Source organism: Dendrobates tinctorius, unplaced genomic scaffold, assembly GCF_039654945.1.
Source record: "Dendrobates tinctorius isolate UK_male_01 unplaced genomic scaffold, ASM3965494v1 ptg000097l, whole genome shotgun sequence".
Taxonomy (NCBI): domain Eukaryota; kingdom Metazoa; phylum Chordata; class Amphibia; order Anura; family Dendrobatidae; genus Dendrobates; species Dendrobates tinctorius.
Genome location: NW_027361765.1, coordinates 22,775,635 through 22,791,535, shown reverse-complemented (window position 1 = coordinate 22,791,535; position 15,901 = coordinate 22,775,635). Strand labels below are relative to the sequence as shown.

The window sequence follows — 15,901 nt, the reverse complement described above, 5'->3', positions numbered from 1 at the left end:
TCAGTGCTGATGGGCAGAGGGAGCTGCTGGTTACATGATGCATCGGGCGGCCTGCCCACTGGAGAATAAGAACATTACAGCCCAGACTGAGTGATATATTTATATATAACCGTTTTATAAGCCTCAGAGTCCCAGTGCTTAGTAAATCCTGTCTGAATACATTACACACAGATACATATTGCACTATACGCTGCATACAGACTAGATCCCGACTACTAGTGGCAGCATACTCCGCTGTCACACAGGTCGGCGCCATGGCTGCGCACTCACCATGGTGCAGCTGAGTGCTGGGGACGCGGCAGGTTACAGGGCTTCCTTCCTGAGGTGTATCCCGAGCCCAGCAGACATGAAGGGCTCCTGCCTCACACCGGCAGCAGGGACTGCGGAGCAGAGACCGGCGAGTGATGGAGCCCCCGGTGCAGCAGACGAGCCGTCACTGTCCAGAGCTCCCGGTGCCGCCTCTTCTCCCACTGGCTGCTCCTGCGGTTCCAGCTGCGGCCGCTTTCCCCCCTCAGTCATGCGATTTACAATGAGCGTCCTAGCACCAGTCCGGGCTGTCCCTGCCCATAAATGGCAAACAAAGCTTCACGTCAGCCAATCAGCGGCCGGCAGACCTCGCGTCACCGCGTCCCCAGGGAACACGACTGGATGGCTGGAGAGGAGGGCGCCAAAGGGTTTTGGGAAATGTAGTTTTTCTCAGCTCTTACCATATGGAACAAGTTGTGTGGAGGGAGGACAGAGGCTGCTGTGAAGACTGAGCTTATGGGAATCCTTGTGGGGACTGTCCTGCTTGTGCATTCAGTGACAATGCGAGTGACTGACATCTCTCCTCTGTACTCAGTGACAGACCAGCGGGGCAACCTGCAGCCCAGGGGTGAGAGAGGCAGGGTGTGTGGACCGGAAGGGGCCCATATAGTGCTAAGGCCCCGTCACACTTAGCGATGTACCAGCGATCCCGACCATGATATGACCCGGTCAGGATCGCTGGTGCATCGCTAAGTGGTCGCTAGTGAGCTGCCACACAGGCAGATCTCACAGCGATGCAGCAGCGATACAGCGGGCGATACTTACCTGTCAGACGCGGCGATGATGACGTCCTCCCGCCCGCGTCCACACGTCACTCGTCGGCGCCAGCAGGAAGTGGTCCAGGACGTTCTCGCGCGATCAGCGACAGACAGCGGGGGAGCCGGTCGGAGGTAAGTATCACACATAGCGATATCGCTGCTGCGTCACAATATCAGTGACGCTTTAGCGATATCCCTAGCGATATTGCTTAGTGTGACGGGCCCTTTACACTTCCTCGGGGCAGCTTTTGTCTGTTCACTCCTGTATCTATCTATCTATCAAACCATCTACAGTATCTCTCCCATATCTAGCTATCTCTCATATCTATCCATCCATCTATCTATCCCATATCTATATATCTATCTCTCCCATATCTATCAATCTGTCTATCTATAACAGATAAATAGATAGATATAAATACTGATTAAAAAAAAATCAAAAGATGCAGCCCTTCCATTTCAAAAGAATGGAAAGAGTAAAATGAATTCAAAGTCCATACATATGCTGTTACAGCTCTGGCATTAGCCTTTGTGCTCACCACTGTTCTTTCGGGACATACTAAACTGCATATTGGGATGATGGGATGATTAGCTGCAATGCTGGACTCGACCAGTAGATGTCAGCATATTTTTCACCTGCACAGTAGGAAATGAGTTCTGCTGGATTCTATGTTAAAGCAGGCACCAGCAATTTTAACTCTTCGCTTGCCAACATAGAGAGAAGTCGTAGGAAGTTCCATAGAAATAATGGCAGAATGAATGAGAACATTCGCAGGGCTGGATCACAAACATAACAATGGAACTAGGGAATACAGATTTTAACTACTTGGGATAAAGTGTAGAATATCAGGGATAAACACGCCTGGTGACATATTTCATCTACATCCGATAGAAATTTGGGTATAACTATTGTTCTGTATGGGGATTATGGGTGAAATATCACCAATACACATGCCCAGGAGCATATTTCATCTACATCCGATAGGAATATGGGTATAACTATGGTTCTGTATGGGGATTATGGGTGAAATATCACCAATACACATGCCCAGAAGCATATTTCATCTACATCCGATAGGAATTTGGGTATAACTATTGTTCTGTATGGGGATTATGGGTGAAATATCACCAATACACATGCCCAGGAGCATATTTCATCTACACCCGATAGGAATATGGGTATAACTATGGTTCTGTATGGGGATTATGGGTGAAATATCACCAATACACATGCCCAGGAGCATATTTCATCTACACCCGATAGGAATATGGGTATAACTATGGTTCTGTATGGGGATTATGGGTGAAATATCACCAATACACATGCCCAGAAGCATATTTCATCTACACCCGATAGGAATTTGGGTATAACTATTGTTCTAGATGGGGATTATGGGTGAAATATCACCAATACACATGCCCAGGAGCATATTTCATCTACATCCGATAGGAATATGGGTATAACTATGGTTCTGTATGGGGATTATGGGTGAAATATCACCAATACACATGCCCAGGAGCATATTTCATCTACACCCGATAGGAATATGGGTATAAATATTGTTCTGTATGGGGATTATGGGTGAAATATCACCAATACACATGCCCAGGAGCATATTTCATCTACACCCGATAGGAATATGGGTATAACTATGGTTCTGTATGGGGATTATGGGTGAAATATCACCAATACACATGCCCAGGAGCATATTTCATCTACATCCGATAGGAATATGGGTATAACTATGGTTCTGTATGGGGATTATGGGTGAAATATCACCAATACACATGCCCAGGAGCATATTTCATCTACACCCGATAGGAATTATGGGTATAACTATGGTTCTGTATGGGGATTATGGGTGAAATATCACCAATACACATGCCCAGGAGCATATTTCATCTACATCTAATAGGAATATGGGTATAACTATGGTTCTGTATGGGGATTATGGGTGAAATATCACCAATACACATGCCCAGGAGCATATTTCATCTACATCCGATAGGAATATGGGTATAACTATGGTTCTGTATGGGGATTATGGGTGAAATATCACCAATACACATGCCCAGGAGCATATTTCATCTACATCCGATAGGAATATGGGTATAACTATTGTTCTGTATGGGGATTATGGGTGAAATATCACCAATACACATGCCCAGGAGCATATTTCATCTACATCCGATAGGAATTTGGGTATAAATATTGTTCTGTATGGGGATTATGGGTGAAATATCACCAATACACATGCCCAGGAGCATATTTCATCTTTATGCATGGAGAGATGCAGCTCAGGATGGTCACCTGACCGTTACCAAAACAACATCTTATGTGAAAAGTTACAAAGTTACATATATTAGTTGCTTCTACTAGCCTCTCAGTGACCCTCACAGTATGAAGGAGAATCTGCCTACATACTAAGAGTTTTCTTTCTCTGACCATTCTACCATTCTAATGGCGAACAAACCATATTTAAGAGACAAGAAGGATGACCTTACAAATCAACAGGTTATTGACCTTATCGAAAGGGTAGCTAGAGGAGAAATTCCAGAACAAATTATGCATGGTCCACCAGTGACTCCAAAAGGAGGAGAAATTTACATCTTTGTTCCTCTAAATAGTCTTGAAGAAAATGATTATTCAAGAGATCAATACAAATGGATTTCAAGAGGAAACAACAAGCAGCGCCAGTGGTTTGTGGAAACACAACTCCAAAAAAGGTGGGTTTCCAAATGATTTTTCCATTGTGAAAGTGAAACTATAAAAATCTGTGCAAAATAAAGGTGACTGTAAAACTAAATCATTTTTTTTCCATCATATGTTGCTTCAGTTTATCTGTAAAGAGCAACTGTGACCAATTATTTTTTATGTTATTACAGTGGTTGACCTTGTATTTTGCACCTACAGCTCCTCAGGCTTCTGTTCTGCATGGCACGTCAGTGACGAGTGTGACCATGAGCCAGAATTTCACCCTCGACACAGGCTGCCTGTATTAGGCCAATGAAAATCAGGAAGGCATTGTTGCATTGCAGTACTCCTATCTTGTTATGACACCCGCAACTGAGCTGATGCATTAGCATCAACTCAGTGCAGGCCCAACCGCGAAACCTGTGTGAAGCAGGCTGATTCTAATATCATGGGTGGCGCTGCATCACATTATGCCGATGCAGTGTCGGCCACAAAATTTGCATCAGGCTGCTTCACACAGGTCTTGCAATAGCGCACTGAGCTGATGCATGAACGCATTGCGGGCGCCAGCCATAGCGAGACCTGAGTAATGCAATGCGGTGCAGCCCTCCTGATTAGCATCAATGGCTCAACACAGGTGGCTATTGTCAATGCTGAAATTGCCATTTCCCACCCACAGCCACCAGAATGCAGCTTCTGGCCTCTCTGCCTCTCGTTGCAGGGGAACCCCGTCTTCTGCATTGGTCAGCTGGTGCAGTGACGTGGAGGTGGATGGGTGCATGGCAACTCAGTGTCGGCTCCTTTTCTTTGGTCCCAGCGCTGCAGGGAATCCCTGAGGGTTTCATGCTTTCAGGGCCGGCGTTAGGGGGGGGCAAACTGGGCGGTTGCCCAGGGCCCCGAGGCAAAAGAGGGTCCCCCTAGTCCACAGCACCAGCCCAGTTTCTACAGCCGGGCAAACAGGGCACCAAGATAACAGGGGCGCTGATAGAGAATCCCCATCCCCCGCTGGTCCGGACTCCGATTGCCCAGAACACTTTTGTTACTTGCCGCACCTCCCCGCCCACTTGCCCAGCCGTGTGCTCCTGACTCCGCCCAGCCGTGCGCTCCCAACTCCGCTCAGCCGAGCTTCGCTTAGTGGTCTCTCGGAGCGGCGCACATTAGAGCAGGATGGAGGAATCCCCAGCGCTGCAAGCAGTCGGAGCTGGTGCCTCCGTCAGCCCCACTTCCCCAGCAGGAAACCACTGATGTCACCCACACACCCTGAGTCGCCTGGCAGACTGGAGCCATCGCAGCTGAAGAGATGTGTAAGCAGACAGCACTGTCATTTATTCATATACATATACAGTACATGTATATGTGTGTATATATACTGTATATGTCATGTGTATCTGTATATGTGATGTGTGTGTATATATTATGTTTCTCACACACCTCTCTCTCACACACCTCTCTCACACACACCTCTCTCACACACACATCTCTCTCTCTCTTCTATCTATTTTCTATCTGTCACTATGTTGGTACACTATTTTAGAATTAGGGGCCCATTTTTAATATTGCCCGGGTCCCCACTTTGTCTACAACTGGCCCTGCATGCTTTTATATACTGTCAATGAATTTACTAGGATTTTGCAATCTGAGTCCCAAGCATAATGAAACAAGGAGTAAGGACTGGAAAACTAAATGAATACAAGACAGTACAGTTTTGACCTGCAGTAAATTGTGGTTCTCTTTCCATTAATACTGTGAATACCACTTGGCTATATTGTGTACTCCAACTAATTTTGTAAATACTCCTTTTATAGGTATTTTGCTTTAAAGGATCCAAATGGCAAAGGTAAACAGTATCTACTGACATTCAGAAAACAGGTACAGCAATAAGAGCAATTGTAGTTTAGTGTCAAATGATACAGTATTTCTATATTTTCATATTTTACCCCTTCCTGAAATCAGCTGTATATATACACACATCTCTTGTCTGGTGTCACTACATGCATGGTGCGTGTCTACAGTGAAAGCTGACGCACCTACAAATGGCTATGACCAGGGATAACTGATTGTAGCTGTTTAACATACTGTGCTTACTGAAAGTTCCATTTCAATGGTTTTGCAGAACCACATACAGTACACCTGCAATTAAATTAATGGCATGGCCATAAAACCCTTTAACCCCTTGGTGACACAGCCTGTTTGCGCATTGATGACCAGGCTTTTTTGGATTTTATAATTTTCGTTTTTCCTACCTAACTTTAAAAATTCGTAACGCTTTCATCTTTCCAGTGATATTGTTGGATGACGGCTTATTTGTTTTCGGGAAGAGTTGTACTTTTTGCTATCTACTATATAATTGCATAATCGTGTCAGTCTGTCTGTCTTTCTGTCTGTCACGGATATTCATTGGTTGCCGCCAGACGCGGCAACCAATGAGCGCAGCGTATGCAAATGAGCTGCGCGCAGTCAGTGTGACACATTTCACTCCTGTCTACAAGGTCTGTCAGTCAGTGTGACACACTTCACTCCTGTCTACAACGTCTGTCAGTCAGTGTGACACACTTCACTCCTGTCTACAAGGTCTGTCAGTCAGTGTGACACACTTCACTCCTGTCTACAAGGTCTGTCAGTCAGTGTGACACACTTCACTCCTGTCTACAAGGTCTGTCAGTCAGTGTGACACACTTCACTCCTGTCTACAAGGTCTGTCAGTCAGTGTGACACACTTCACTCCTGTCTACAACGTCTGTCAGTCAGTGTGACACACTTCACTCCTGTCTACAAGGTCTGTCAGTCAGTGTGACACACTTCACTCCTGTCTACAAGGTCTGTCAGTCAGTGTGACACACTTCACTCCTGTCTACAAGGTCTGTCAGTCAGTGTGACACACTTCACTCCTGTCTACAAGGTCTGTCAGTCAGTGTGACACACTTCACTCCTGTCTACAAGGTCTGTCAGTCAGTGTGACACACTTCACTCCTGTCTACAAGGTCTGTCAGTCAGTGTGACACATTTCACTCCTGTCTACAAGGTCTGTCAGTCAGTGTGACACACTTCACTCCTGTCTACAAGGTCTGTCAGTCAGTGTGACACACTTCACTCCTGTCTACAAGGTCTGTCAGTCAGTGTGACACACTTCACTCCTGTCTACAAGGTCTGTCAGTCAGTGTGACACACTTCACTCCTGTCTACAAGGTCTGTCAGTCAGTGTGACACACTTCACTCCTGTCTACAAGGTCTGTCAGTCAGTGTGACACACTTCACTCCTGTCTACAAGGTCTGTCAGTCAGTGTGACACACTTCACTCCTGTCTACAACGTCTGTCAGTCAGTGTGACACACTTCACTCCTGTCTACAAGGTCTGTCAGTCAGTGTGACACACTTCACTCCTGTCTACAAGGTCTGTCAGTCAGTGTGACACACTTCACTCCTGTCTACAAGGTCTGTCAGTCAGTGTGACACACTTCACTCCTGTCTACAAGGTCTGTCAGTCAGTGTGACACACTTCACTCCTGTCTACAAGGTCTGTCAGTCAGTGTGACACACTTCACTCCTGTCTACAAGGTCTGTCAGTCAGTGTGACACACTTCACTCCTGTCTACAAGGTCTGTCAGTCAGTGTGACACACTTCACTCCTGTCTACAAGGTCTGTCAGTCAGTGTGACACACTTCACTCCTGTCTACAAGGTCTGTCAGTCAGTGTGACACACTTTACTCCTGTGTACAAGGTCTGTCAGTCAGTGTGACACACTTTACTCCTGTGTACAAGGTCTGTCAGTCAGTGTGACACACTTCACTCCTGTCTACAAGGTCTGTCAGTCAGTGTGACACACTTCACTCCTGTGTACAAGGTCTGTCAGTGTGACACACTTTACTCCTGTGTACAAGGTCTGTCAGTCAGTGTGACACACTTTACTCCTGTGTACAAGGTCTGTCAGTCAGTGTGACACACTTCACTCCTGTCTACAAGGTCTGTCAGTGTGACACACTTTACTCCTGTGTACAAGGTCTGTCAGTGTGACACACTTTACTCCTGTGTACAAGGTCTGTCAGTCAGTGTGACACACTTTACTCCTGTGTACAAGGTCTGTCAGTCAGTGTGACACACTTTACTCCTGTGTACAAGGTCTGTCAGTCAGTGTGACACACTTTACTCCTGTGTACAAGGTCTGTCAGTCAGTGTGACACACTTCACTCCTGTCTACAAGGTCTGTCAGTCAGTGTGACACACTTCACTCCTGTGTACAAGGTCTGTCAGTGTGACACACTTTACTCCTGTGTACAAGGTCTGTCAGTCAGTGTGACACACTTCACTCCTGTCTACAAGGTCTGTCAGTCAGTGTGACACACTTCACTCCTGTCTACAAGGTCTGTCAGTGTGACACACTTTACTCCTGTGTACAAGGTCTGTCAGTCAGTGTGACACACTTCACTCCTGTCTACAAGGTCTGTCAGTCAGTGTGACACACTTCACTCCTGTGTACAAGGTCTGTCAGTGTGACACACTTTACTCCTGTGTACAAGGTCTGTCAGTCAGTGTGACACACTTCACTCCTGTCTACAAGGTCTGTCAGTCAGTGTGACACACTTCACTCCTGTCTACAAGGTCTGTCAGTGTGACACACTTTACTCCTGTGTACAAGGTCTGTCAGTCAGTGTGACACACTTCACTCCTGTCTACAAGGTCTGTCAGTCAGTGTGACACACTTCACTCCTGTGTACAAGGTCTGTCAGTGTGACACACTTTACTCCTGTGTACAAGGTCTGTCAGTCAGTGTGACACACTTCACTCCTGTCTACAAGGTCTGTCAGTCAGTGTGACACACTTCACTCCTGTCTACAAGGTCTGTCAGTGTGACACACTTTACTCCTGTGTACAAGGTCTGTCAGTCAGTGTGACACACTTCACTCCTGTCTACAAGGTCTGTCAGTCAGTGTGACACACTTCACTCCTGTGTACAAGGTCTGTCAGTGTGACACACTTTACTCCTGTGTACAAGGTCTGTCAGTCAGTGTGACACACTTCACTCCTGTCTACAAGGTCTGTCAGTCAGTGTGACACACTTCACTCCTGTCTACAAGGTCTGTCAGTCAGTGTGACACACTTTACTCCTGTGTACAAGGTCTGTCAGTCAGTGTGACACACTTCACTCCTGTCTACAAGGTCTGTCAGTCAGTTTGACACACTTCACTCCTGTCTACAAGGTCTGTCAGTCAGTGTGACACACTTCACTCCTGTCTACAAGGTCGGTCCTAGAATACCCGATGCGTTAGAATCGGGCCACCATCTAGTCTATTATAATATACTATTGTGACAATCTGGGGGATCACACTCGCCTTGGGACCGCCATCTTGGACCAAGATGACTAGCGCACGGACAACAGATCACAGCAACACCGACTATCTTTATAACTAGTTCCTGCCAGTACTTTATTTTCCACATGGAAACAACATACTGTCACTACAGCATTCAGGATCACTTATAACATGACGTTTGTGACACCGTTTTCTGAGCCTGGAGGCCTTATACCTCCGTCAGGCGATATGGTGTCTCTGTGTGACTCACACTCTGAGCCCACACGGACAGGTCTCCTGACCTGGGGATTCTCCACTGAACTAAGGGATTCCATGGGTTAATATCAGGTGCTTTTGCTTCAGCAGCTGATATGCTCCACCCAGCTGGACATCTCCCTAGTCCAGAGCCCTCTATGGGTCAGGACATGTAACAACCTCTTACACTATGTACATAAAAACTTTAAAAAATTTTTTAAGTGAAAATAGAAAAAAAACGTAGCTCCGCCATCTTTGCGGCGCTCTTATTATTACGCCGTACATATTTCGTCACAAATGACATGATGTAACATGCAGCTGACACCCGCCCAGAATAAAGCGCGATCGACCCGCGATCACGATGCTTTCACACTGCAGAAGGCAATGACATTATATATCATTGGACATCGACAGGGCAGATGCTATGACGTTATATAACGTCATGTGGCATCAAGGGGTTAAACGGACTGTTAACATTTGATCAACACAACATGCATAGCATTTTGAATGTGCAAAATACCTTATGACAGAATGTTTTACTATGTATCTTTCATTCTTATTTGAAAAGAGATATTTCTTTAACAGGATATTTCATTTTTTCCTCAGGTATGGCAATACATGACTGGCCCACACAAACATATAAAAGTTATCCAATATCTTGGAGATTATTCTGTAAATTTTCCAACCCCTCATGGAAATTCAAAATCTAAACGTTTTTTCATACCGTCCACTCCATCGCTATTAATAAAATGCAGACAACATTACTCCAGTGCTCCAAAAAACGCATACTCAAAATTGCTTAGTGAGCCATCTGCAGGAGGAGCTGATGGAAGAGCAGCAGTAAATCGCCCAAGAAATCTAAAACAAGTACAGAATGCTCACTATTCAGAAAATAGCAGAAGAAAAATTGGTAAAGATGAAATTTTTAGTACAATACAGCTGGCAGAACAAACAGATTTTGTAAGGCATGTCACAATATATCCAGATCTTGTCGTGTTTGCGTGGTCAAAAGAGTTATTGGATTTTGGAAAAGAGTTAATAAAAAGTGCCATACAAGACATCGAAATAGAACAAATGTTTGCCTATGACACCACCTTTAAACTTGGTGATTTCTACATGTCAACTCTTGTCCTGAGAAATACAATGTTGGAGAAAAATCCAATATTTCCAGTAGCTTTTATGGTTCATGAAAGGAAGTTTCAAAAATACCATGAACTCTTCATTGGAGAACTTGTAAATCAGTTAAATATAAAAGACATCAAAACTATTCCATTTGTGAGTGATCGTGAAAAAGGAATTCTTAATGCTGTGAAGAAAGTGGCACCATCTATTTCTCTTGTGTTATGTGGAAATCACATTTTGAGAGATATTGAATATTGGGTGAAGTCTGCTGGAGGAAAAAAACGATGACATAAAGGTATTGAAGGATCATGTAGAACAGCTTAAAGATTCTGAAAGTGAAGAAGAATGGAGGAACAAATATGGAGCGTTCAAAATACTGTGGTCACACTCGTTCGCAGAATATTTTGAACATAATTTGCATGAACACATTTTCAAATTTGCAAGCAGGTTCTATACTAAGAGGTTTGCAGCATTTCAAGATAAAGCGTCAACAAATAATGTGAGTGAAAGCATGAACAAAATATTGAAAAATGCAACAGAATGGAAAGAATTGTCTCTGGACTGCCTTCTATTGTGCTTACTCCATTTACAATTGTTTTATTTTTATGAGTTCAAAAGGGCTTACTATAGTCTAGGAATGTATCACTTGAAAGCAACGTTCAATAAATTGGCGAAAGTCCCCAATGAGTACACACAATTCCCATTATACTGTATATACCAGTTGAGAAAATTGTTGCGAAGGTGAAATCAAAAAATTCCACACATTTTCCCAGTCTTAAAAAAGAATCTACTAACAGAATGACACAGACAGGTATTGCAAACTTATGCATTGAGAACAATTTAGTTTCTTTAAATGGGCAATTACAGGTGTTTGTTGTTAGGAGTCCATTTAAAAATGATGTCCATTCAGTGTGCTTGTCACGGAAACCTCAATGTTCCTGTAATAGCTCTGGACTGTGTTTCCATTTAATTGTAGTTCAAAAGGCATGTGGAATTTTTATACCAGATCATTTCACTTATAATCTTTCCACTTTGAGGAAACGACAACGTCGGAAAGAGGGAAAATCAGGACGTAAAAAGGCAAGAAAGAGAGATTATGACTATGAAACAGAGGCTGCACCAGATTCCGAGATGGCAAGTCAGCCAAACTCATCACAGCCAAATCTGAACCAAAAAAACCTAGATGAGAATGTAGCAAATGAATCTCATGCAATCTTGATACCTACAGTCATGCAGTTAGTAGAGAATACTCAAGACCTGTCTGCCAGTTCACACAAACTAATTGATAACCAACCAGTTTCAGCGTTTTCCTGTGAAAGTCTCACACGTACAGAATTAATTGATGAGAATATTGAACTACAATCTCCAAAGTATGAAAGCACACCAAGAAAGTCTTGTAGCTTTATAGATAGAAAGCCTTGGGATGAAGCAGCAGACCTTATTGAAAGTCTGACACCATGTCTGAAACCAAAGGCCTGGCTTGAAGGAGAAGTAATAGAAAGTGCAATAATACAGTTGGTTAAGGAATCTGGAATTTCCAGTGGTTGTTTGGCTGTTCCTCCACATTTTTTCAATGCTGTTAGTAATGGAGGATACGCATCCTTTTTAAAATTTGCTGATTCCTTAGCACTTTTAAACTATGACATTTTGCTGTTTCCAATAAACAGTGACCTCACTTTATACGGACGAGGTTTCCACTGGTTTTTGGCTTTAGCAGACCTAAAATCTAGAACGGTGACAATAATGGACTTTATGATCTCCAAATACAACATGCACTGTGCTGTTCTTAAAAAAATTCTCTATGGCATCCACTCCCTATGTTCCTCAGTGGAGTTTTTTGAACATGAATGGACCTGGATTGTGAGCGCCGACTGCCCAAAACAGAATAATTCATTTGACTGTGGAGTGCATGTCATACTAAATTCATATGTGATATGTAATGGTATTAACTATGTTCATTGCTTTGACAGCAATAATGTTAGAAGGTGGATACAGACCAAAATTATGGAAGTTAATTACTCACATTTCAGCTCCAAACCAACACCGCAACAAAAAATTGCGACTGAGAAAATGAAGACCTACAGACCATCAAGGATCAAAATAATAGAAAAGGAAACAGAGCAGGAAATACGTACTCTTGCATCCCGCTACAGCAATTCAGAAGGGTGGACATTTTGCAGGTCTTTCTATTGCACAGGCAACATTTACCATGAAGAAAAACAGATCCTCTCTGTGTAATGTGTCAAAATTGGTATCACCAAAAGTGTGCGGGACCGATAGGCTGACCACCAAAATATTTTATCTGTTTACAATGTAAAAGAAACTAGTGCAAAATGTTATTGCCATTTTATCTAGGGTGAGAAACTTGATAGTTAAAAATTAAAAAAATTTATATTTTAATGTGGACTTACTTTTTAAAGAGTAACTGTCCTTTTTACTAACTTTCACAATATCAAAGTTTCCATTCCCATTCGAGTGAAACTGGATGGAAAACAGGCACATGAGAGTCATTTATGCCTTGCCTACTGACTAGGAAGCAATACCGAGTCCTGCTGTATATCAGACATGTGAACATAAGCAGTTTAATTTATTGTTCTATGAAAGCTATTTTGTTGTATTTGTTATGATGACCTTGGTATTAACCTAGAGACTAGTATACACTAAAATACATGTTCCATTTCAAAGTTTTTTGGTTAACATAAAGCCTATTATTTTATTAAAAGTTGATTTAAAAAATTGATATATATCTCCATTAAGTTATTGGTGACAACAAACCAAAGTAACCAATAAAACCCTCCAAAAGATCTAACATCCTATAAAGAACAATGTGTTGAGAATAATATAGGCGTATAAGCAAGAAGTATGGTGCAAGACTGCTCATCCAAGGAGGTGGGAATACTGGGTCAAAGAGCTATGATGCAAGGGCTCACATCTCCCAGAGGTGGGAGAAGTCAATGGACATGTAATCCTGTCAGATGCAAATAGGTTACAGGACCTTTATATCCATGGCATTCTGACCATAACTCCATATAGAATAATAAATATACCCATATTCTTACCGGACGTTAATGAAATGTTTCAACATGTGGATTCTGTCAGAGGGAAGGAAGTGCGCCCTGACTAAACCCACCTCTGTCCCTGCCTACTTGCCGGTTCCTCCCTAGGCAGAGGGCGACAACTTGGTGGCGGTCCCTATGCTGCTAAGTGCAGGGGCCGACGGGAGAGGGGTAAGGAAACAAACAACCTGACTGTAGGGCACTTACAAAAGGGCAGGCAGGGAGCAGGAACGACAAAAGGAAGGTAACCACGGTGGAGAAAGGTATAGACAGGACAGACTGACAAGACAAGCAATATCTACCAGGGGAGTGAAGAGAGCACAGAGTACAAATTGCCCCACCCAATAGATTAACCCCTATGCTGCTGGCTTGGGTGTCCTTATGGCCTACAAGCGGACAACAACTATCATTACTGTGGTCAACCTGTCACAACTCATTCTTTTGGAAAATTGTTCACATATGTATTCCTGATATGTCACCAAATGTCCACATATAACATACACATTATACCCATATTCCTATCGGATGTAGATGAAATATGCTCCTGGGCATGTGTATTGGTGATATTTCACCCATAATCCCCATCTAGAACAATAGTTATACCCAAATTCCTATCGGATATAGATGAAATATGCTCCTGGGCATGTGTATTGGTGATATTTCACCCATAATCCCTATACAGAACAATAGCTATACCCATATTCCTATCGGATGTAGATGAAATATGCTCCTGGGCATGGGTATTGGTGATATTTCACCCATAATCCCCATCTAGAACAATAGTTATACCCAAATTCCTATCGGATGTAGATGAAATATGCTTCTGGGCATGTGTATTGGTGATATTTCACCCATAATCCCCATACAGAACAATAGCTATACCCATATTCCTATCGGATGTAGATGAAATATGCTCCTGGGCATGGGTATTGGTGATATTTCACCCATAATCCCCATCTAGAACAATAGTTATACCCAAATTCCTATCGGATGTAGATGAAATATGCTTCTGGGCATGTGTATTGGTGATATTTCACCCATAATCCCCATACAGAACAATAGCTATACCCATATTCCTATCGGATGTAGATGAAATATGCTCCTGGGCATGTGTATTGGTGATATTTCACTCATAATCCCCATCTAGAACAATAGTTATACCCAAATTCCTATCGGATGTAGATGAAATATGTCACCAGGCGTGATTATCCCTGATATTCTACACTTTATCCCAAGTAGTTAAAATCTGTATTCCCTAGTTCCATTGTTATGTTTGTGATCCAGCCCTGTGAATGTTCTCATTCATTCTGCTATTATTTCTATGGAATTTCCTATGACTTCTCTCTATGTTGGCAAGCGAAGAGTTAAAATTGCTGGTGTCTGCTGTAACCTACTGTGCTGTTGAAAAATATGCTGACATCTACTGGTCGAGTCCAGCATTGCAGCTAATCATCCCATCATCCCATCATCCCAATATGCAGTTTAGTTTATCCCGTTCTTTCTTGAGTCAAAATCTTGAAATGGATCAATACTGTAATAGTGCCCCCATTTCTTTGTACACTTTATTTGGAGTACTGCCTGCCTTCCATATACACTCGTGGCCAAAATTATGTATACACTTCAGATTTTTGTCATTGTTTTTAAGTTTTCAGCATGCAATCATACAAAGTGTTTATAACAATAATGCCACAAGTAGCCTAAGCTAGATAAGAACACCTCTAGTTAGAAAAAAGGTTACCATGATACAAAATATCTCATTACTTCTATAAGAACAGTGGACTGGCCGAATCAAAATATCACGTCTTAATACACTGGGTACGGAAAGTATTCAGACCCCTTTAGGGTATGTGCACATGTTGCAGATTCGTTTGCTGATTTTTCGGCGCTGAATCTGCAGAATCCGCAGGTCGAAATGCTTGCACTGTACCTGCGGATTTCGCATGCATTTTTACACATGTGGATTCCTAGAATGGAATAGGTGTAAAAACGCTGCAGAATCCACAAAAAGAATTGACATGCTGCAGAAAATAAACTGCTGCGTTTCCACGTGGAGTTTTCCACAGCATGTGCACAGTGGTTTTTGTTTTCCATAAGATAACATGGTACTGCACATCCCATGGAAAACTGCTGCGGATCCGCAGGGCCAAATCCACTGCGGATCCGCAACGTGTGCACATACCCTAACATTTTTAATTTTTCTCTTTGCTTCATTGCAGCCATTTAGTAAATTCAAAAAAGTTCATTTTCTCATTAATGTATACTCTGCACCCTATCTTGACTGAAAAAAACCCAGAAATGTAGAAATTTTTGCAAATTTATTAAAAAAGAAAAACTGAAATATCACATGGTCATAAGTATTCAGACCCTTTGCTCCGTATTGAGTAGAAGCACCCTTTTGAGCTAGTACAGCCATGAGTCTTCTT

General features: G+C 43.0%; 1 protein-coding gene across 2 annotated transcripts in view; it reads right to left on the bottom strand.

Moving 5' to 3' along the window:
- The window catches only part of MYO1E (myosin IE), a 274,229-nt gene that overhangs the window by 203,758 nt on the left and 54,570 nt on the right, over positions 1-15,901 (bottom strand). Inside the window, exon 1 of one of the 2 annotated variants that reach the window (XM_073586956.1) lies at positions 271-545. The exons of the other annotated variant lie outside the window; for it this stretch is intronic. Coding sequence (XP_073443057.1) covers positions 271-273 — 3 coding nt within the window. The 5' untranslated portion in view covers positions 274-545. Of the gene's footprint in view, positions 1-270; positions 546-15,901 lie in introns of those variants that run through there. 2 annotated transcript variants of the gene reach the window in all.